The sequence below is a fragment of the Tachypleus tridentatus genome, chromosome 3 (genome assembly GCF_004210375.1).
Source record: "Tachypleus tridentatus isolate NWPU-2018 chromosome 3, ASM421037v1, whole genome shotgun sequence".
Lineage (NCBI taxonomy): Eukaryota > Metazoa > Arthropoda > Merostomata > Xiphosura > Limulidae > Tachypleus > Tachypleus tridentatus.
Window position 1 is genome coordinate 5,367,193 of NC_134827.1, and position 24,065 is coordinate 5,391,257.

The following is a 24,065-nucleotide window of genomic DNA, read 5'->3' on the forward strand; positions in this document are numbered from 1 at the left end:
ACAAACAAATTAGCCTGCAATAGTAAACAAATTCTATGATGATGCTTAACTTTAATAATAAAGGTCATTAATATACCCAGGAATAAATAAGAAATTACTTTTTAAACACAATGTGGAGATTAATTCTCATGTCTGTGAGTGTGTGTGTGTGTGTATATATATATATTGTAGTAAGAAAACAACGTGGTAAACTATGAAAGGAACCTATAACTAATGAGAACAATGAAACACTATTTACATTTATTGAACTGCAGCGAAGACAAATCGGTTTAATAATTATATGAAAGAGGTAGTTGTCCTAAATTGAAGTAACGCAAAATATCCGAGTGAAATGTCGCAGGTGCCACAGATACTGAACGGTATTAAAAACCCAACAAGTAATAAAATGAGTTGTTTCATACAGGTTGGGCAATAACAGTGCAAACATGCCTGGGTTTTAATCATGAGTATTCTCTGAAAACAATTCAGCAGTTCAGATCATTTTAATCAACGTGATCACGTGTCAGTGTTTAAACCAGTCAAAACTTACCCATCCCATGCTGTTGTACATAATGTGAGAGTATGGAAAAACTTTTGTATGCAGTACACACTATTCCTTCAGCCTATAAAATGCCGGGTTTTAAAAGTTTAATTTCACCACAAAGAAAGATGTCACGGCTAACGCAAGAAAGCAGAGATCAGGCGGTCGGGATGCTGATGACAGGGATGATACCACCCAGGATCGCGGCACACTTTGGGGTGAACTTTCGTGCACGACAAGGGTGTGTACTAATTGTTTGAATGAGAACAATGTGAATGTTCTAGACTGTCTTCCATATTCGCCTGATATGAATCCCATTGAGCATCTCTGGGACATTATGGATCAGAGCATCCGTCATCGGGATCCTGTGCCCAGCTCTCTCGCTGAACAACGTGTAACACTTCTGGCTGAGTGGAACACCATCCTCCGGAGGCAGATTGACATCTATGCCACGCAGGATCCAGGCTCTTCTGGCGGCGAATGGAGAACATACCCGTTGTTAGTATTCTGGACGTTGAAATCCTGATCAAACTGTTTGTGTGCAGTTCCTGATCAAATTTGTTTATTGTGTTGTTCAAACACATGATGATTTCATGATATGTACATTCAAAACTTATGTTTAACTTAGCGTATTAAAACTGTTTAACTGTATGTACATTGTTGCGTTTTTAATGCCCCTCAGTATGTATGAGGATTTGATAAAGTTTGTAAATACAGGGTTTGTAATATAAGATTCTTTAAAGGTTAAGTGGTTACCAACAAAATGTCAAACATTAAAACGATTTACAGTAATATAAACAAATGTACGAATAAATTTAGAAAAAGTTTACCAAGAAAATGAAAATAACTAGTCAAACATCAGAATTTGAATAAATATATTAAAGAATATGCTGTTATTGTTACAAATGGCCGACTACACAGAAATATTTAATGTGTTTTAAAATGCCATCAGTTATTTGTAAAGTAACTAAACTTAATAATATCGTACTAATGAATGTATAACGTAAATGTTTACACAGTTAGTATTAATAAGAAATTTTTCCAACATAAATCAACAAACATGAGACCTCGCTTTGAATGTATTTAAATATAGCAACATTGAACGTTTAGTAGAGAAATAAAGTTTGAATTACATTGCAGAAACATCACTGGTTTAATGACGAACATATAAAAGTTACATGATTGGTCAGTCATAAGCTTCTATGAGAGTTTTGATTGTGTGAATTAAACATTGTTCCTGCTCTTAATTTCATAAGCTCGTTTATTATTTAATTGTGTATTATAAACATAGTAGGCTCAGTTTAAATGTAATTTAATTTTCTATTCAGTTTATTAGATTGTTTCGTGTATATTCGAACACATTTTAATATTATTTATCAACAGTTTCAAGCGACTTTCACGCTGTAGGTTAACAGTTTAAATGATTAATTTTGCATATCACAAAACATTTGCCCTTTAAAATAGAACAAGGGCGTCTACCCGAAAACTCGCAAATCCAAAATTTCACGTATGTGAGTTTTATAACACATTGTCAGAGAAGCTTCCTTTTATACGTCTTGTAACGTGTGGAAGACACGAGAAAAGTATTTTAATATAGTCTAATACTGTCGTCATCATAAAACTCAATCAGATTTCTTTTACTGACTTAGTTTATATTCTCACACAAATAACAAAAAATATTTACTGGCTGGGTTTACAGGAGCATGAGTTTCTCTTCCACAAGTTTCTTCACATTCAACTTTAGTTTTGAAATTGTTTTCATTTCCACCACAGCCTCTATAGATAAATTCTTCACATCGCTTATTTTCCGAGTTGTAGTAATAGTTTGTGAAATGAGCTTTACATGGGCCAGTGTCACTTGGAAGATGACAGAAATTATTGGCCTCTGAATTACTATCGACTTCTCTACCTGTCAAAACTGTAGAATATGTTATAGATAAGATATTATGAAAAAAATAACATATCTTTAAAGGCTATTAGTTTAATTTAGTGTATTATTAGATTCATAAAATATTACGAATATTAAAATAAACCCCTGTAGCATACAGGCGCTGACGTCATCTAGAAATTTCATGAAAGCTGAAACTCGAATTTTTTTGTAGTGAGCAGAAAATGAGTAACGAATAAAAAAATGACTGAGTTATTAAGTGGATCAGTTTAGTGTGAATCAATGAGTTATTCGGTTCCGAAATCCAGTGAATCAGATAAACAACGTGTTAGCGTACTTGTTATCGATCGATTAGTTGGGAAATTGTAAGCTTAAAAATAGTTTCAAACTTTCTTTTGAAACATTATTTGTGAGGTTAAGCCTACTAGTGAACGTAGTTTGTAGCAAACGTTACTCAAGAAATATTACTTTGTTGTCTTTATGTGGATTGGTCTTGGAATTTTAATTACCAAATAATTCAAAATAACTTGCCTATCAATAGAAGAACACGTTACATCACAGGATTGAAGATAACATTTTTGGCTAAACGAGTATCGTATTTTATACTTTTCAAAACTGTAATATACTAAACGAGTATCGTATTTTATACTTTTCAAAACTGTAATATACTAAACGAGTATCGTATTTTATACTTTTCAAAACTGTGATATATCATCGATTGAGCATTACAAATTTAAAAATCATTTAAAACAACCCTAATTTCAATGTAAAACATTATTTAGCCTATTTTTTCTTCTTATTTTTATATGACTAGACGATATACTACGTATTGTACATTGTCTCTTTAGGTATTTTTGTCTAATACAGGAGAAGATTTTTGGACTGTCATGCAGGACATCAGCGAGAATAATGGATTGATAGTGGTTCTTATGGTAGAAAGAGAGGTGTTAAGATTCAGATTAGTTAATTTCTTTGAGTATTTTGAGTACAAATATTAAAACAGCTACATAAAGTTACGAAATATAATTGATATGAATTTTAAGAGTTATTACTGATCCCCGTTCAAGGCCCTAGAGAATCTTTGTGCTATCCGTCTCTTATTTGGAAGTGTTACACTAGAAGGAAGGCAGCTAATCGTCGCCACCCACTGCCAACTTCTGGGTTATTCTTTTAGCAATGAATATTGCAATTGATCATTACATTGTAAAGTCCTCATAGCTGTAAGGGCGAGCATGTTTGGTGTGACGGGAATTCGAATCAACGACACTCAGGTTACGAGTGGATCGCCTTTAAAATCTGACTATGCTGGACCTCGTCCTATAAAAAAATCTGATAAAAACAATACCAATGAGTGTGACAAACGTGTGAAAAGAAGCCAAAATAAACTATTATCCTAAAGAGGTGCCAGTTTTGTGTGTGAAGGAAACTTACCGAGAATTATAGCTAGAGGGTTACAGAGACGTTCAAAGGGACCGAAACACTTAATATAGGATTTAAAATATTGTGTTATATTTAAGTGCATCTATTCACACGGGGTTCAGTGTTAGACAAAGCACTAAAAGACGTGATAAAGAAAGAAAATCTAAGTAAGTATTTAATTTCTTGTGTTCGATTTTGTGTTCTGTTTATCTGGTTGTTTTCGAATTTTCACACCTAAAAGTTCTGTCTACAAGAGGCAGCACTTCTCAAATTTAGCCTGTATTACTCCCTAATATAAATAACAGGAAAACAAATTACCATTGCGCATCGAAGTATGAGTTATTTTTCCACATGTTTCTTCACATTCTTCTTTAGTTTTGAAATTATTTTTGTTCCCTTCACAGCCACCGTAGACAAATACTTCACATCGTTCATTTTCCGAGTTGTAGTAGTAGTTTCTGGAATAAGCTCTACATGGACCCGTGTCACTTGGAAGGTGACAGAAGTTATTTGCTTCTGAAGGAGTATCAGCTTCTCTGCCTGTAAAAACTGTAGATTGTTATAGATTAGATACTACTTAAAATAGCCAATGTCGTTAAACGTCCATAATTGTCAAGGTTATTACTGTAATTTAGTGTATAATTCTTTGCCGTTTATAAAATGTTAGAAAATATACGTAGTGTTTGGTTTGTTTTTTACGCCGTGATTAGACAACGTGTTTGATTAAAATGGTTAAAGCGAAGTTATGGGTAATCTATTCTGTTATTCGCTAGTACAGCTTGGTTTCGCTATTTGTTCAAATACCTGCATTTAATTTGACTGTTTTAATCAGTATGTGAAGGATAGAACTTTCGACATTCGTTCTCTGTAGGTGTACTTCTTGTTAGGCGAATAGTTTTCGTTTCTCCATTTATAAAAATGACAGTTTCTGATATGATAAAATGTTTATTCACCATGACTTTACAGCCAATCAATTTGATATTTACGCTAGAACTACAAAAAAACAACAACACATTATTTAAAAACCTTAAGAATTTAAGACCATAATAGCCATAACAAAATATCGCGTGGAGTTTGAACAAAATTGCGCTCTGAAAAACCAATAAACCTTACGCATTTTGAATTAAAAGAAACAACTTATATTTTACTGAATAAAATATCAACAATAAACTAGATTTACATTCTATAAGAATTTTAAAATAAGGAAATTTTATTGACTTCAGAAACTACACGCTTTCTATCCTCTATGAGCACTTTAGAATATGTTTAGGCAATTAACATTTATTAAACATAATTTTTTATAGAGAATGAAACATAAGTTTATCTATTTAACGATATGAAGAATATTTGTTAATGTGGAGAAAATACTTAGCACTGTCTATGAAACAGGTGACAACTGAGATGCTAGATGATGTGGTGACATTGAAAGATATCTTTATAGAAACTAAATCATTTAAAAACGTAGTGGTTAGTTTGGAAAGGCCATATTCATACTAAACTTAAGAAGGAAACATGTAATTGATAATTCCATTGCACAAAAGTTAATCTCACACATACATACACAACTATTTGTATGTCTAAATATATTCTTGTTCTACGTGAAATATATTCGACGACTTCTTTGGGATACGTAGTGAGGTTTCAAATAGTCATTTTTGTTGAAGTTCATTTGTTTCTCGTTTAAAGGTATTAGCTCTAATACATCGTCAGAATACACAGAATTGTTCGAATGAATATGACTTTAAATATCCAGAGTTGTTTTAATTATATCATTTGTGATGTTTTCCAAAAAAACTCAATGATTTTTATACCTAATTACGTAATGTAATTAAACTAAATAAAAGTATGGAATCGCGAAAAAAATTGTAACGCTATTGCATTCGAAAAAAACTTCTATGTTTCTTGTGCTTGGGTATTGAGCTCATGATGTGCTAATGGATTTCAGTTGTCTTACCACTTCAAGCTACTTTTCATAGCCCAACGTTAAAATTACGTGGGAAATGCCTTCTTTTTAGCCAATAAAAATGTCTAAAAATTTCAGTTTACGTTAAGGAAAACAGGAACGAGTATTTTTTTTTCAACAAAAATGTCCCCACCAGTTCGCGAGGTTCTTGTTAAATACAATTTAACATGGGACATAGCGAATCATATTGCGTTATGTGGGTACAAATGATTTGTAAATTTTCTTATTACGTGAAAAAAGTAAAAAAAAATATCGCAAGGAAATAGTCTATATGAATTTCGCAGTTATTAAAGATTATAATACTGTTCTAAAACTTTTACGCGACCAATGTTAACGTTTCGACCAATTTAGAAGGGTATAGATTTCTATTAGCTGTTAATGTTCACAGTAGATGATATTTTCCAATTGTTAATGATTACGATTAGATGAGTATAAGTTTATGTAATAATGATTTGTCAGTAAAGATAAAATAGACAGTATTTAGGATTTTTAAATAAATTACATAAATTCTAAGTATTAAGAAACTAAAGAACGATAACACATTCTGGTGTTTTAGTTTCTAGTGACTTAATTTATGTAGTTTACTGTATTTTGAAAAAGAGGACATATCTAGTTCATTGAAAATAGATGTTCTTGTACTAATTTGTTATAGAAATAAAGTCTGAGAAACATAGAGATGTTACTTAGTTATCAGGTACTTGTAGAAGTTTATAAACAAATTATTGAATTTAAAAGATATATATTTGAACATATAGTGTAGTGGATAATTGTGAAGTACTGTCTTGATGAAATTTTCTCTAACCTTTTCTCGGTTAGGAGAAGATTCAAAAAACATTTATTTACGGTTGTTTTTCTTTCATTCTGGAAAATCTTATGGTTTTATAAAGAAGATAACAGGGTGCGATTGATTGTTTCCTTCTGAGAAGTGGGTAATATACGTTTATATATCTCTATTAATTATGGAGAGAGTATAAGTTTCCATCACAGCCAATTGGTTTGGGTGCTTGACTCGAAATCTGAGGGTAACGAATTCGAATCCCTGTCCCACCACACCAGAACGACCTTTCAATCATGGTGGTATTACGTCTGAAGATTAATTTTACTATTTATTGATAAAAAGAGCAGCCCAAAAACAGCTAAAATTAGGAACGTTCTAGCGAGATAACCCTCATGTAGATTTGCGCCATGAACAAACTGAATATTACAATAGAATGTATGGATTTTTAAAGAAAACTTTATTAATTGCTCATTGCTTAATCTATTTTTCTGAGACAATAATATGGTTTCACTGGAAGTTGAATAATTGTGATTCAAATATATTCATTATTAATCTAAGTAAATAAAAAATGTACTGTATTTAAGAAAATAGGCAGCCGGAAAAAGAAAATATGTTCTGTAATGTTGCCATAAAACTCAGATTTTTTTAAGTTCTTGATATTATTACACAAACAACATAAAATAGTTACCACTACTGGCTGGTTTTACAGGAGCATGAGTTTCTCTTCCACAAGTTTCTTCACATTCAGCTTTGGTTTTGAAATTGTTTTCGTTTCCACGACAGCCTCCATAGATAAATTCTTCACATCGCTTATTTTCCGAGTTGTAGTAATAGTTTGTGAAATGAGCTTTGCATGGACCAGTGTCACTTGGAAGATGACAGAAATTATTGGCCTCTGAATTACTATCGACTTCTCTACCTGTCAAAACTGTGGAATATTATAGATTAGATATTACGTAAAATGACTAAAATATTTAAACGTCCATAACTCTGAAGGCAATTACTGTAATTTGATGTATTATATTTTACAATCTATAAACAATTTCAAGAAGAGATCTGGAGTACTTTATTTGCTTAGTATATTGCAATTAGACAAAGTATTTTGATTTTCTGGTTGAACAGAAGTTATAATATATTTGATCTACTCTGTAATTCGCTGTTACAGCTTGATTAGCCAATATGTTCGAATACCTACATTTACTACGAAAATATGATAATTAGTATATAGAAGAAACGTGTTAAACACTCCAAGTTCCACAATAAGCGCACTATTTGTTAAGCGAATAAATTGCAGTTTTCTGTATACGACACAGCAGGACCACGTGGTCAGGGCGATCGACTTGTAATATGAAATTTACGGGTTCGAGTCCCCAAGAAATGTTTCAATTTCATAAATTAGAAAATAATGGAAGTTTTTTACGTTTCCATCATAGAAGTGGATAACATTCCTTTATAGACTTTAACAAATTACTTTCGAGGAATTGTAAGGGTCCAGCATAACTAGTTGGTTTGAGCGCTTGAGTCGAAATCTGAAGGTAGCGGTTTCGAATCACCCGTCCCATCAAACAAGAACGACCTTTCAGTCATGGGGGCGTTAAAATGTGAGCATTAATTTCACTATTTGTAGATAAAGAGTTGTTCAAGAGTACCTAAAATTAGAAGCGTCTAGCGCAGGTAAACCTCGTGTATATTTGCCAGATGTTCAAACTAAACAGTTCGACTGATTATATGGAATTCAAAGAAAACTTTAGTGAAGGTTGATTGTCTAATGTGCGCTTCCGAGACAATAATATGGTTAAAACGCAACTTCAATAAATGTGATTAAATTAAGTTCTTTATTAATCTAGATAAATCAAAGAAGTATTGTGTTTAAGAAAATAGGTAGTCTGAAAAAGTAAATATGCTTTATGATGTTGCCAAACCTGAATAGTCTATATTGAACCACAAGAAAAAATAATACAGTTTGTGACTTTTCTCACCATAAAACTCAATCAGATTTTTTTAAGTTCTTGATATTATTACACAAATAACAGAAAATAGTTACCACTACTGGCTGGGTTTACAGGAGCATGAGTTTCTCTTCCACAAGTTTCTTCACATTCAGCTTTGGTTTTGAAATTGTTTTCGTTTCCACGACAGCCTCCGTAGATAAATTCTTCACATCGCTTATTTTCCGAGTTGTAGTAATAGTTTGTGAAATGAGCTTTACATGGGCCAGTGTCACTTGGAAGATGACAGAAATTATTTGCCTCTAAATGACTATCGGCTTCTCTACCTGTCAAAACTGTAGAATATTGTAGATTAGATATTACCTGAAGTAACACATATATTTAAATGCCCTTAACATTGAAGGCAATTACTGTAATTTGATGTATTATATTTTACAATCTATAAACAATTTCAAGAAGAGATCTGGAGTACTTTATTTGCTTATTATATTGCAATTAGACGAAGTACTTTGATTTTCTGGTTGAACAGAAGTTATAATATATTTGATCTATTCTGTAATTGATTGTTACAGCTTGATTAGCCAATATGTTTGAATACCTACATTTACTACGAAAATATGATATATAGTATGTAGAAGAAACGTGTTAAACACTCAAAGTTCCACATTAAGCGCACTATTTGTAAAGCGAATAGATTTCACTTCTGTATATACGACACAGCATAACCATGTTGTCAGGGTGTGGACTCGAAATCCGAGTGTAGCGGGTTCGAATTCCTGTCCCACCAATGAAGCAGGACCTTTCATTCATGGGGGCGTTATTAAGTGAAGGTTATTCTCAATATTAATTGGTAAAAAGTGTACCCCAAAAGTAGCTAATATTAAGGACGAATATCTTTGATAGCCATTGTGTAGATCAGCGCGATATTCAAACTAAATAATTAAAGAGAGTTTAAGGAATTGTACAGAATAATTTGTGTTTTTCCAAGACGATGATATGATTTGAACTCAAGCTTAATAATTGTGATTAAAGTAGAAGTACTGTATTCAATAAAATAGGTAACTTGAAAAAGAAAATGTTCTATGATGTTGCTAAACATATAGTGAAGTTTATTAAATTATCAAGAACACAAAAATTAGTTTCTGAATACACTGGGGGAGATTAATTCTCATATATGTATATATAATACTGAAGTTAGGAAAACACGAAACTAAATGTAATTAAAACAATTTCATTAATCATTACTATATAGCTAACAAATTTAAGTATAGTGTTTTAAATGAATGAATAACGTAAATATTTACACAATTATATTAAGTAATTTTTACACCACAAATGGACGAATATGACACATCTCTCTAAATGTGTTTAAAATAAAAAAAATAAATATACTAATAATCCTGTTATAATAATCCTACCTATTGAAAATTCACAACAGGAAAGCAGTTTAAAATACGTAATAAAAATTTCATTAAGTCCAAGGGGAACGTGTTAGAGATACACGATTGGGACTGTCAAACACTTCCATTACAATTTTGATCGTGTAATTTAAATATTGTTCTCTCTTTTAATTTCATAATCTCGTCTATTTTTAATAGGATATTAAAAACATTGCAGACTCGGTTTAACTGAATTATAATTTTCTATTCGGCTATTATACACTGCTGGCCAAAATCTTAAAGCCAATGAACATAAAGGAAAATATGCATTTTGCGTTGTTAGACTCAACCACTTATATGAGTAGAGCTTCGAAAAATGAAATTAAGAAAAGGGAAAATAAAAATAAAAAACTTTTAGCATTTAATAGGGAAAATGTGAACACCGTGAAATTAGCCTAAATACTAGCTGGTCAAAAGTTTAAGACCATACTGAAACGAAGTGTTAATCGGTAAACACGTAACAAAATTTAGACATCTGTGTTCAAGCATTAGCATTGTCAACATCTCCCACTGACATCTCCTGTGTTACATTGGGTAAAAATATAGCAAAGGCTAAAAAGTTGACAGAGTTTGAACGTGGCAGAATTGTCGAGCTGCAAAATCAAGGTCTCTCTCAACGTGCCGTCGCTGGTGAGATTGGGCGTAGTAAAACTGCTTTTGCAAATTTCTTAAAAGACCCTGAGAAATATGAAACGAGAATTTTAAGTAGTCGGCCTAAGAAAATTTCGCCGGCGTTGAGCAGGAGGATTAGACGGGTTGTCTGACAAGACACCAGCCGATTGTCGAACCAGATTAAGGCCCTCATGGACGCAGAATGCAGCTCAAGAACAATAAGACGGCATCTACGAGAGAAAGGCTTTAAAAACCGTAAACGTCTTCAAAGGCCACGCCTCCTTCCACACCACGAAACAGCTCGGTTAAACTTTGCTGAGAACCACCAAACATGAGACGTAGAAAAGTGGACGAGGGTTTTGTTCTCTGATGAGAAAAAATTTAGCCTGGATGATCCAGATGGCTTCCAACGTTACTGGCACAATAAGGATATATCCCACCGGAGACATTTTCTACACGACACAGTGGAGGAGGTTCCATCATGATCTGGGGTGCTTTCTTCTTCCATGGAACAATGGAGCTTCAGGTTATACAGGGGCATCAAACAGCGGCTGGCTACATTGACATGTTGGAGAGAATATCCTTATTGACTGAAGGCCCTCGCTTGTGTGGAAATGACTGGATCTTTCATCAGGACAATGTTGCAATCCACAATGCCCCCTGGAGAAAGGAATTTTTCATGGCAAATAACGTGATTCTTTTGGACCATCCAGCGTGTTCATTCAAACTGAACCTCATTGAAAATATTTGGGGGTAGATGGGAAGGGAAGTCTATGGAAATGGACGTCGATTCCAAACAGTGTATGATCTTCGTGAAGCCATCTTCACCACTTGAAATAACATTCCAGCCAGCCTTCTGCAAACGCTTATATTGACCATATCAAAGCGAATATTTGAAATTATTCGCAATGACGGCCGTGCAACTCACTACTGGGACCTCTTGTTGGGCATTTCCTACCATGTTTAAAATTTCGTTTTGGTATGGTCTTAAACTTCTAACCAGTTACTATTTAGGCTAATTTCATAGTGTTCACATTTTTCCTATTAAATGCTAAAAACGTTTTTTATTTTGTTTTCCCTTTTCTTGTTTTCATCTTTCGAAGCTCTACTCAAATAAGTGGTTGAGCCTACAAACGCCAAATGCATATCTTTTCTTTATGTTCATTGGCCTTAAGATTTTGTCCAGCAGTGTATTGTTTCATGTACAGTCATGTGAAAAAATTAGGACACCCTATGAAAGCCTGTGTATGTTTGTAACAATTTTGGATAAATGGATATTTAATCTCAATTGTAACAACACTGACAGATAACAGTTTTCTGTTTATGACGAAATCCTTATCGTTTAACATGGATCACGGGCGTCTACACGAAACGTCGCAAAATCAAAATTTCACTTTTGTGACTTTTATGATATATTTGCATAGAAGCTTCCACTTTTACGTCTTCTGACGTGTTTAAAGCACAAGAAAAATAGTCTGATACAGTTTATTACTCTTGTCACCATCAACTCAATCAGATTTCTTAAAATTTAAATTCTTAACATTCTTACACGAATAATACAAAATAGTTACCATTACTGGTTGGGTTAACAAAAACATAAGTTTCTCTTTCGCAAGTTTTTTCACATTCAGCTTTCGTTTTGAAATTGTTTTCGTTTCCACCACAACCTCCGAAGATAAATTCTTCACATCGTTTATTTTCCGAGCTATAATAGTAGTTTGTCAAATGAGCTTTGCATGGACCAGTGTCACTTGGAAGATGACATACGTTACTTGCCTCTGAATGACTACCGGCGTCTCTTCCTGTCGAAACTGTAGAATATTATAGGTCAGATATTACGTACAATAACAAATATATTTAAACGTCCATAACTTTGAAGGCAATTACTGTAATTTAATGTATTATATTTTATTATTTATAAAATTTTAAAAAGAGATAAAGAGTACTAAGTTTGCCTATTACATCGCGATTAGACAGTTTTTGATTTCCTGATTAAATAACAGTTGTAACATATTTAATCTGTTATGTTACTTACTATTACAATTTGATTGGCCAATAGGTTCAAGTACCAGCATTATGAAAGTATTGGTACTTGCATTAGCAAGTACCAATATGAAGATATGATAATTAGTATATAGAAGAAACGTGTTAAACTCTAAGTTCCACAACAGACGAACTATCAAATTATCCTACAAGTAATGTCAGAGAGTTTAATACAAAAAGTGCATCATAATTTCTATCTTTGTAGAAGGTTTCAATGACTGAAATATGTAGTAGGACGTGTATAAAAATGTTCAGACAAATAAAAGAAACTAACACAACTCCACTTTTTCAGATAATGAATCAAATAAACCCTTATAAAGATGGATGTGTCTGAGGAGCACATTTATGAGTTTAAAACAGGCAATACTGCAGCAGAAACTACACGAAACATTCAATGATATTATTTATCAACAGTTTCAAGCGACATTCACGCTTTAGGTTTATAGTTTAAATGGTTACTCTAAGTAACAAAATTTTTACTTTTTCTTGTTCCTGGGCAGAAAATGTTATTTCCCAATTGCTTATACTTAAAGTAAATGGAAAAGACCTATTTTTCTCTTCAAGCTTTGCTTATGTGACCTGGGTAATAAAATTTTCAAATTTACCTATTTTCCAGAACATTCCAGGTAGATTCAGTACTGGGTAACTCATAGAGAATTTTCAGGAACTTTCTAGAATGTTGAAGAACTTCACTCGTCAAGATAAACTCTACTTCTGCCACAATGTATCCTGTCTGTGCGAGGCAACTGGAATTTCCTGTAACCCGAACGAGTGGCGCCACTTCATTGATAGCTCATCCAGAAGCCTCAAAGCTGTGCTGATCCATAACGGAAATAAGTATCCGTCTCTTCTTCTGGCTGATTCGGTGCACCTCAAAGAGGAATATAACAGCGTCAAGACCTTGCTAGAAACCTTGAAGAATGATAAGATAGCTGGAAGGTTATCGGAGACTTCAAAATGCTGGCATTCCTGATGGGTATCCAAGGAGGCTTTACCAAGTTTCCCAGTTATCTTTGCCTTTGGGACAGCAGGGACACCGCATCGCACTACAAGAGGAAGCACTGGCTACAAAGGACCGAGTTTTCTGTGGCGAGGCACAGATACCTCCGAAACTTCTTCCCTATGCTGTCTGAGGCTTTACCAAGTTTCCCAGTTATCTTTGCCTTTGGGACAGCAGGGACACCGCAGCGCACTACAAGAGGAAGCACTGGCTACAAAGGACCGAGTTTTCTGTGGCGAGGCACAGATACCTCCGAAACTTCTTCCCTATGCTGTCTGAGGCAAAGGTCAAAGCTGGTGTCTTTGTTGGACCACAAATAAAAAAGATACTGGAGTGCACAAAATTCCCCAAGTAGCTTAGTAGGAAGGGGAAAAAATGCTTGGGGCAGCTTTGTCGCAGTGGTTTGGGGCTTTCTGAGCAATCACAAAGCCAAATATTATGTGGAACTGGTTGAGGCTCTGGTGAATAACTACGGCAAAATGGGCTGCAGGATGTCCCTGAAAGTCCATATCCTTGACGCTCATCTTGATAAATTCAAGGAGAACATGGGAGCATACTCAAAGAAGCAAGGCGAGCGCTTTCACCAAGGTATATTGGACTTTAAACGCCGCTACCAAGGAGCATATAATGAAAACATGATGGGAAACTATATTTGAGGGCTGATATGTGAAAGAGATTTACATTACAGTCGCAAATCTCGAAAAACTACTCACTTCTAAACATTTTTGCTCATTTTTGTATGACTTTAGTGTAAATACATGTACATCTTGATTCATATGTTGTTTTATTCAGACCTTATGTAGATGAAAATGTGCAAATTTGCCAGATTTTATATAAAATTAGATTACTTTCTAAATTTCATTATCAAGTTCCCAAAAACAAAGTTTGAAGGGAATAATGTCCATTTTCTGTACTTTTACAACATAAGCAATTAAGAAATAACACATCTTATCCAGGAACAAAATTTGTGTACATAGTATTATTTTTGTATATCACAAAACGTTTGCTTTTTAAAATAGATCAAGGGCGTCTACCCGATACGCTGCAAAATCAAAATTTCATTTTTGTGACTTTTACAGTAGATTTTCGTAGAAGCTTTCTTTTTTATATCTTGTGAATTATGGAAAAATAACTGGGTGTAGTTTATTACTCTTGTCCCTACACGACTCGTTAAGTTTTTTTTCTTTACGTTGTTGATATTTTTACACAACTAATAGAAAATGATTACCATTACTGGCTGAGTTTACAGGAGAATGAGTTTCTCTTCCACAAGTTTCTTCACATTCATCTTTGGTTTTGAAATTGTTTTCGTTTCCATCACAACCTCCGTAGATAAATTCTTCACATCGCTTATTTTCCGAGTTGTAGTAATAGTTTGTGAAATGAGCTTTGCATAGACCAGCGTCACTTGGAAGATGACATACGTTACTTGCCTCTGAATGACTACCGGCGTCTCTTCCTGTCAAAACTGTAAAATATTATAGGTTAGATATTACGTACAATAACAAATATATTTAAACGTCCATAACTTTGAAGGCAATTACTGTAATTTAATGTATTATATTTTATTATTTATAAAATTTTAAAAAGAGATAAAGAGTACTAAGTTTGCCTATTACATCGCGATTAGACAGTGTTTTGATTTCCTGATTAAATAACAGTTGTAACATATTTAATCTGTTATGTTACTTACTATTACAGCTTGATTAACCAATATGTTCGAATACCAGCATTTGATATGAAGATATGATAATTAGTATGTAGAAGAAACGTATTGAATACTGGAAGTACCACAACACGCGAACTATGTTACACCTTGATTTGAGAATAATTTCGAATACCTTCATTTATCTTCTGGATAATTTTAGTATGTAAAAGGAGCGTGTTAAATTGTATAAATTTACTGTACACTTGGTTATTACTTTCTTTACATATAGAAATGGCAGTTTCCGCTGTGAGGAAATGATTGTTCGCCACGGTTTCACAGCGATATTTATTTTCCTGTTTATGCTATGACAGCAAGTAAGTTACGAGAATATATATAGCATTATTTATTTAGAAAAACCTTAAAATATTCGAACGTATCTGTTATAGTAAAAAAATCACACGAAGATTGAACAAAATGAATTAATTTTTGATACTGGTGCGCTTTTGTTAAATTTCTGTATTTATGTTACAGAATTATTAAAACCAATAAATATAAATAATGTTAAAAAAGATATAGCTGTCCAAGTGTACAAATTCATGTTTTGTTCGTTTTAGAAAGCTAGAATAGATTTTGGACAACTAACATACTTACGAAATATAAAAGAAACTCACCTAGAAAGAATAAAGAAGGTATTTAATTTTTCGTTATTGGAAAAAAGAGAAGTTGAGAAAATCTGGAAATACCAGAATATAGTTACTGACAAAAACATATCTCTATGGAATCTAAAACACTAAAAAATGCAGCACTCAACTTTTAAGAGCCATATTGAAGATCGACCTTGATATGAAAATAATAAAGCATAGGAAGTAATAAAAAAATGAAATTGACGACTCAGTCACTTCGCAGAAACAGTAAACACACACTCAGATGTATGAGATATATTTCACAAGTTATTTATGATAGGAAGTAAGATTTCACATCACGTCGTTTTTATTAAAGTTTAGCTGCTTTCAAACAACAATTTGTCCATGAGTGGCATTAGCCGTATAGCACATTGGATAATTATCAATTAGGGTTTCAATTACAGTGACTTTGTCTAATTTTTTTGTTTGTAATTAAGCACAAAGCTATCCAATAGGCAGTCTGTGAACTATCTACTACAGGTATCGAAACCCGGTTTCTTGCGTTACATGTCCGCACGCATAATGCTGGTTCAAGGGGGATCAATCTTTGTTTAAACTCTTTGACAACTGGAATGTTAACAAAAAATAATGTTATGCTAGTTTTTGTCTATTTTTTGTGTTATGAAAAAGAATAGAGTAAAGAAAAATAATAGACTTGTAAGTTTTCTTCTGAGAAGGGGGTAAGACAAAACAATATCTCTTGCCCCACCCTTTTTTGTTTCACCAGAGCACACGGATCTTGAAACAAAACATGCATTTTGTGTTAAAGGAAAAGTTACTAACTTTATTAGATGCTGCTGATTTAGTGTGTTTTTCCACGAAAATAACAGGTTTTTAGTGTTGGTTGAATAAGTTTAATTTGTTGTTAAAATAATTTGTATAATGAATGAATTAGATAAATTAGTTATTAATACACTCAAGGAAGATGGTGAGCCTCTAAATGAAACATGGTTGTACAAAACTTAAATAATAATTTCACTAAAATATCTTGAAATACATAAATCCTAAAGAAGTATTTTTTGTGTAACATTATTGTTCAATAAATCGCTTGTAAATAATAATTTACAACAACATAATGAACTTAAAAAATTAAGTATTTTTCTTTTGCGGAAAATTAAAATTTCAGTTTTCTACTTGTATTTGATAACTTGTATCAATATTTAAGTGTCTAATAAAATAAGTCGAACATTTAAAGAGACAGAATTATCTTATTATCACTGAACTAAACAATAGTAAATAGAATATACTAATGAAATTATAAGCTGTGATTTATATAAATATGTAATGTTTCCATAAAAAATGAACGAACATGAGACGTTTTATTTCAATAAACTAACGTTTCAATTACAATAATTAATTAATTTTAACAGCAAAACAAATATATAATATGAGACAAGATAATTTATTAATGAATTAATTTATTACTGAATGTCTTACCCTTGTTGTGTATCATCGAGCAACTACTAACCAAGTTTTAATAAAAACAATTGCTGAATTATTCCACGCAAGGTGTTTTATAAATAAATCTATATTTTAACATTCAGGCCTCTTAGCGATTGTTTCATAAATGAGCACTTTTTTTTTTCAGGTACTGAGATAGTTGTACCCCGCTGGGACAGCGGTAAGCCTTTGGATTATAACACTTAAGTCAGGAGTTTGATTCCCCTTGGTGGACACAGCTGATAGCCTGATGTGACTTTGCTATAAGAAAAACACACAAGCTGCGACAGTTATTAGTCAAAAAAAATTTTCATTACAACTCCAGTTAATCAGGTCTGCGGTTACACAACTAATTGTTTCACAAACGTCTGATATTTGTATTTCCACTTCAAGCGTGTAAACCTAAATTGCTCACTGAGTAATTGTGCCATATGCATCTCCTTGTTGTCAGCACCTGCAGCTAATATGCATATGAATTATTATATCCTGTTGTTGTTTTTTAGGAAGAAAGATCTTTTGGATTACTTGAAAATGAAGTATTTAAAATATTTGGTTTTCATGTGATGCTTATATTATCATTGTACAATAAATATGCATAAATAATAATAATAGTAAATTAAAGCTGATGACCGGAATTACACGAGCATGAATTTCTCTTCTACAAGGTTCTTCGCCCTCTACTTTGGTTTTCATGTTATTTCTGTGCCCTTTAAGGTCTGCACGCAGCCCAGTTATTAGCATGTCAAACTATGAAATTGATCTGTGATTCTGTGATTCGCGTCCTGTTGCGGATAGAAATAAATTACATTCCTCACTGCTCTGACTACCGTGAATAATCCAACAATTAATTGTTGGCCGTGTTGATTAGTTGCTTTCTCTCTAGTTTATAACTTCAAAATTACAGGCAGCTATTGCGGATTATTCTCGACTAGCTTCGTGCAAAATACCAGAGCAAAACTGTTTCCTTCACAATCACCACAAATAAATCATTTGAAGTTCTCATTTTTTGAGTTATAGTATTTGTTACCAACAAAAGTTATGTTTTAAAGTTTTCATTTGAGGTGGTTGGAGTTAAAGTTAATATATTATTTAGTGAATCAATAAGTGGATCATTTCAGTGCCGGACATTGTTCTGAGTTGAATGACTGTGTATCACAGAAATTCAGTTAGTGAATTAAAGCATGGGTTGAAAAACCATTCTCTGCGGAGCCCTTGGGCTCGGCCACAGCTATCTGGGGCTCCGCGAAGAAATTTAGAATGTTAATATTATTTCCTAAAACTATAAAATTGAATCAGAGTAACTTGTACAAAAAAGTAAAATACGTTTTTAATATAACATGTTTATCGCGTATTGGGCCTTTTGATATTTTATTTTGCCTAACGCCAGATGATTTTTTTAGCTTAGGGGATGTTCTCACGGTGAAAGTATATTTTTTCTTATAGCAAAGCCACATCTAACTATCTGCTGAGTCCACCCAGGGAAATCGAACCTCTGATTTTAGCGTTGTAAATCCTTAAACTTACCGCTGTACCAGCGGGGGACGAAGGTGTCAATGTAATCTCAATTAACTTCGACAATGGCACCACTGGTTGCTAGTAGATATGACACCATTGGAAATGCAAGAGAGTCTGGTAATTTTCGTATACAACATCGGTCATTCTTGGGTAGTGATGCCAACAGTTTTTTAATAGCCAGATCAGGATTAGCGTCTGAGTCTCAAAGAAAATGAAAAAAAATATTCTGTTAAAAAACAAAACGGTTCAAATAACAGGTTATCCTTTCCTTTAAAAAAAAATATGTTATTCTAGCGACCTAGCCTTTTTCTCACAAATCTTTGTTTCTGACTTCCTTATGTCAACACTAATCTTCGGTCAGCCCTGTCATTGTATGACAAGTGTTTGAACGAGCTAGCATTAAGAAACTATTTTGTGTCCGTATTAATACTTTTGAAGTGCCAAAGATTTAAGAATACGTTTTAAGACAAATTAACAATAAGTTGTCACACTTATAATGGATAAGTGGCTAAATATCAGTAATAAATATGAGCTTCTAAGTGTATTACTTATGCGTCTGTCGTTTTGAACAAAACACAGCAACACAAAAGTGCTATGTTAGTTTTTTTAACATAACATAAATTTAAAAACTAGATATTTTATTGCCATATATCAGTATTAGCTGTAACGCACAACACATTTTAAATAGAAATGGTTGGGTAAATTATATTAAAACGATTTTGAATATCCAAGTCTATTTGTTTGCATGCTTGAAGTTAAGCACAAATCTACACAATGTGCTATCTGTGCTCTGCCCACCAGGGATGTCGATACTCAGTTTTTAACGATGTAAGTCGACATACATACCATTGTGTCACTGGGGGCTCCAAGTCAGAATATCCCGTGACAACTACAGCCATTATAAAATCACATTGGAACAGAATGTATTGGAATAGCATTTTGACATTGCTTGGCATTTCGTAGGTGGTGTGACGTCGTTGAAAATACATCGTTTTAGAATGGTATTAAACAAACCTTTCAGATGTAGAAATATCTATGTTCTCTGATTATAAAGTTGTGTTCAGATTGAGGATTTATAAATTCTAAGACGGGGTGATCAAACTAGAGAACAAGTTCCATCCAAAATGGTCTACAGTAAGTCATGCTTTCTAACGGCTGAGAATCCACGAACTTAAAGGTCATTGGAAAAAGCTGTCCACGTGCCCAAGGCAATAGCATGTAGCATAATCAAGATAGCTCTTCGTCTAAAAAAAGGAGTCAGAAGCCATTGCTATTATTAAGCACATAGCTACACGATATAATGTCTGTTTTCTGCACACTAAAGATATTAAAATTCAGTTCTTATTGTTACAATCCCTCGAACTTGCTGCTGAAGAACATGCGGGTGAAACTTGACACGAATACTCAACTTCTTCCCACAAACTATCAGTTCAGCTGTCGCATAACTCGGATAATTTGAGGAAGAAACGAATATCCATGTTATTCTTTTAAAAAATAAACGTGTTAAGTGTTTGGATGCAGCGTGTATGAATTATTGTGGAATGACGTTATTGAAAAATGGATTGAGAAACCGTCGTCCTCGTATATTCGAAGAGTTATAAAACATGCGGGAAAGAAGGATGTCCTTTGAGTATAATATTCTTATGGACCTTTGGCAAAGAAAACTATGATGCATTGTTATTGTCAAGATGCATGGTCGTCAGATAGAGCATGGTTTCTTCAAACTGTGCTCCGCGGAGCCCTTGGGCTCGCCATAGTTGCCTGAGCCTTTTAATATTTCATTCTGCCTAACGCCAGACAATTTTGTTTAGCTTAGGGGAACTTCTCGCGGTGAAAGTGTTAATACAATCTCATTAACTTTGACAGTGGCACCACTGGTTGCTAGTAGAAATGGCATCCTCTCATGATCGCATGTGTCATCGCAGATGCAATATAGCCTGGTAATTTTCTTATGAATGGGTAATGATGCCAATTGTCTTTTAAAAGCCAAATCAAGATTAGCGGCTAAATCTCGAAAGAAATGAAACAAAATTAAACATGACATCATAGCTGAAACGTGTTCAAGTTTGAAACATTGTGTGATGCAATGAGATCAATTGTTTCAATCTCGAAAGTATATTTATATGAAGTATAATTATATTTATGAGAACTATAATTGGTAATTGTTAGGTTAGGTTACATTCGTTGCAGTTTAATTAGACAAACTTGCTACAAATGAGATGTATGACGTCACACGTCCGCATGACGTCATGTTTCATTTGGTTTCGTTTCATTCGAGATTTAGACGCACGTCTGACTTAATATTTTGTTATTTGGCTCAAAAATTTCTGTAAAAAATATAAAACTGTACAAGTAATAGGTTACCCTTTTCCTTTAGAAAAATATATTATTGTAGCGGCCTAGCCTTTTTTCCACAAATTTTTATTTTTGACTTCGTTATGGCAACACTGATTGTCAGTCAGCATGTCATTTTACGGTGATAAAACTCAAGTGTTTGAACGAGTTAGCATTAAGAAACTATTTTGTATCCGTGAAAATACCTGTGAAGTGCCAAAGATAATAAGAATACGTTTTTAGACAAATTAATAATTAGTTGTCACCCTTATAATGGATAAGTGGATGAATATCAGTAATAAATCTGATATGAGTAAAACTCTTTCTAGGCCTAGGCTGAATACGAATTTATCGGCGTTATCGTCGTGTGTACGTACTTCAACGCTGGATCATGCAAGAAGTACTGAAACAATAAAGAAAAGAAAGTATGATGAAAGGTGTATTGAATATGGTTTTACATGGACAGGTAATGAAGATGGACCTAGTGGGTTGTGTGTTGAATGTGATACAATGTTGAGTAACAGTAGTTTGCATACAGCAAAGTTAAAGCGGCATCTAGAAACCAAACACTCCCAATTTAAAAATCCGACTTCCGAGTATTTCAAAAGAAAGTGTTTGCAATGAAATGCAAGGAAAGCTACATTTCGTTCGTTTGCCCATCAGGACAACAAAGATGCTCTTATTGCTTCATATCGTGTTAGTTACAGTATTGCATAAGAAAATGAAGTTCATTCAATTGCAGAAGATTTGATAAAACCATGCACAAAAGATTTGGTAGAGTGCACAACTGGTGAGAAATCTCTTAAAAGCATTAACTCTGTGTTTCTGTCTGACAACTCGGTTTGTCAAGGAATCAAGGATATGTCAGAAAATTGTTTAACGGAGTTAATAAGGTGAGTAAAGGCGAGTCCAACTTTTTCCTTTCAAATGGATGAATCAACAGATGTCGCAGGTTATGGGATGTTGCTTGTTTTTTGTTCGCTATATTCACGAAGTTAGTTTTGAAGAAGACATGATAATTTGCAAACCTTTGCCTGCTCAAACAACAGGCCAAGAAATATTTAAACTGATCGATTATGTATGGACAAACATGTGATCCAATGGCAGCTTTACTCAAGTATTTGCACTGATGAGACTGCAGCTATGATTGGGAAATTTCTAGGCGCAATGGCACGCATAAAAAAAAAAACGGAAATTGAGAGTGTCCACTTCATCGTCATGCACTTGCAATGAAACGAATGCCAGAAGACTTAAAAGAGGTGTTGGATGATGTTATAAAAATAGTTAATTTTATGAAATCAAAACAACTCGTTGCGAGAATTTTCAGTTTATTCTGTGAGGATATTGAAAGTTTGCATAAAAATTTGCTGCTTGATACTGAAGTTCAATGGCTTTATCAGGAAAATGTGCTTTGTCGGTTTTACGAACTGCGTGAGGAAATAAGTTTCTTTCTATATGAATGCCATTTTGAACTTGCATACAAATTAAGAGACAAGTGCTGGATACAGAAAGTGGTTTATCGTTCGGATGTATTTGCCTGTCTAAATGATGTGAATGCTGCAATGCAGCGTACCAGGATAAGGCACTTCAATGTTCAGAGTAAAATGGAAGCGCTTCAACATAAGCTAAAACTTTGGGTTGAATGCAGACTTAAGGAAGAACTTGAAAGAGAAAGAACAGCATATGGAAATTTCAACTGATTACACCCTAAAAACAAATTTCAGAAAGAAGAAATTACACAATTTTGGATTAAAATGGCCATGGAATATCCAGAATACACAGAGCTTTGAAAATTTCGATCCGTTTTCCAACAACATATTTTTGTGAGCAAACATTTTCACTGTATACAGCTGGAAAGACCGAATTTAGAAAGAGATTAAATATTTGCGTTTAAAGGTAACAACCATAACTCCAAATATTGAACTAACTTGTGAACAAAAGCAAGCCCATCCGAGCCACTAATAAATAAATAAGTACACTGTAGGTTTGTTGAAGGGCCTGGCATGGCCAAGCGCGTAAGGCGTGCGACTCGTAATCCAGAGGGTCGCGGGTTCGCGCCAGCGTCGCACCAAACATGCTCGCCCTCCCAGCCGTAGGGGTGTTAATAATGTGACGGTCAATCCCACTATTCGTTAGTAAAAGAGTAGCCCAAGAGTTGGCGGTGGGTGGTGGTGATGACTAGCTGCCTTCCCTCTAGTCTTACACTACTAAAGTAGGGACGGCTCGGTGCAGTGGGCTAACAACCTACTCGCTTAAATACTTGTTGAAGAATCCGCAAGCGATTGCGGCCTTATGTTCCTTGATGGAATCTAATGATGATAACTAACTTATGCTGATATAAATTTTGCAAGCAGAAATTTTTGAACAGGTAAGTGGAAGTATATTTTTTCTTTAAATATTTATATTTTAATAAATTTATATTATAAAAGCTTGAAGTAAAATTTATCTGGTGCTAGTGATCGATTGTTTCTATTTTAGTGTATTTTTTTTATTAAGATATCTGAATGATTTTCTTTCTGATGTGAAGCTACGCATATCTAAAACGTTTGGGAACCCCTGAGGTAAAGAATGTATTATTTAGAACCTTCATTATCAATCCATTATTGAGGATATTTTGGACGTAAGTTCGGCGTATGTCAATTTTGGAGTTTCCATTGAAACTTTGTTTCTAAAATTTGATCTACATTTGAATTTATTCTGTTGCATAGGCTGTTGAAAAAAACAAATTTCTTTGTTATCATTACATGGAATAAATTTGATATTCTTATTATCAAATATTCCAAGAGAATCTACCTAATGATGGAACGAATTTGAAAACTTGTGAAATCGAAAAC

General features: G+C 33.6%; 1 protein-coding gene across 10 annotated transcripts in view; it reads right to left on the reverse strand.

The window, feature by feature from the left end:
* LOC143246253 (uncharacterized) overlaps positions 1–24,065 on the reverse strand; it is a 94,845-nt gene that overhangs the window by 14,487 nt on the left and 56,293 nt on the right. For 4 of the 10 annotated variants that reach the window (XM_076492666.1, XM_076492665.1, XM_076492661.1 and 1 more), the window contains 6 exons: positions 14,840–15,079; positions 12,140–12,379; positions 8,613–8,852; positions 7,257–7,496; positions 4,146–4,376; positions 2,205–2,438 (listed from right to left, as the gene is read on the reverse strand). In XM_076492666.1, coding sequence (XP_076348781.1) covers positions 2,205–2,438; positions 4,146–4,376; positions 7,257–7,496; positions 8,613–8,852; positions 12,140–12,379; positions 14,840–15,079 — 1,425 coding nt within the window. The remainder of the gene's footprint in view (positions 1–2,204; positions 2,439–4,145; positions 4,377–7,256; positions 7,497–8,612; positions 8,853–12,139; positions 12,380–14,839; positions 15,080–24,065) is intronic. The other 6 variants (XM_076492662.1, XM_076492663.1, XM_076492664.1 and 3 more) reach the window with 6 other exon arrangements.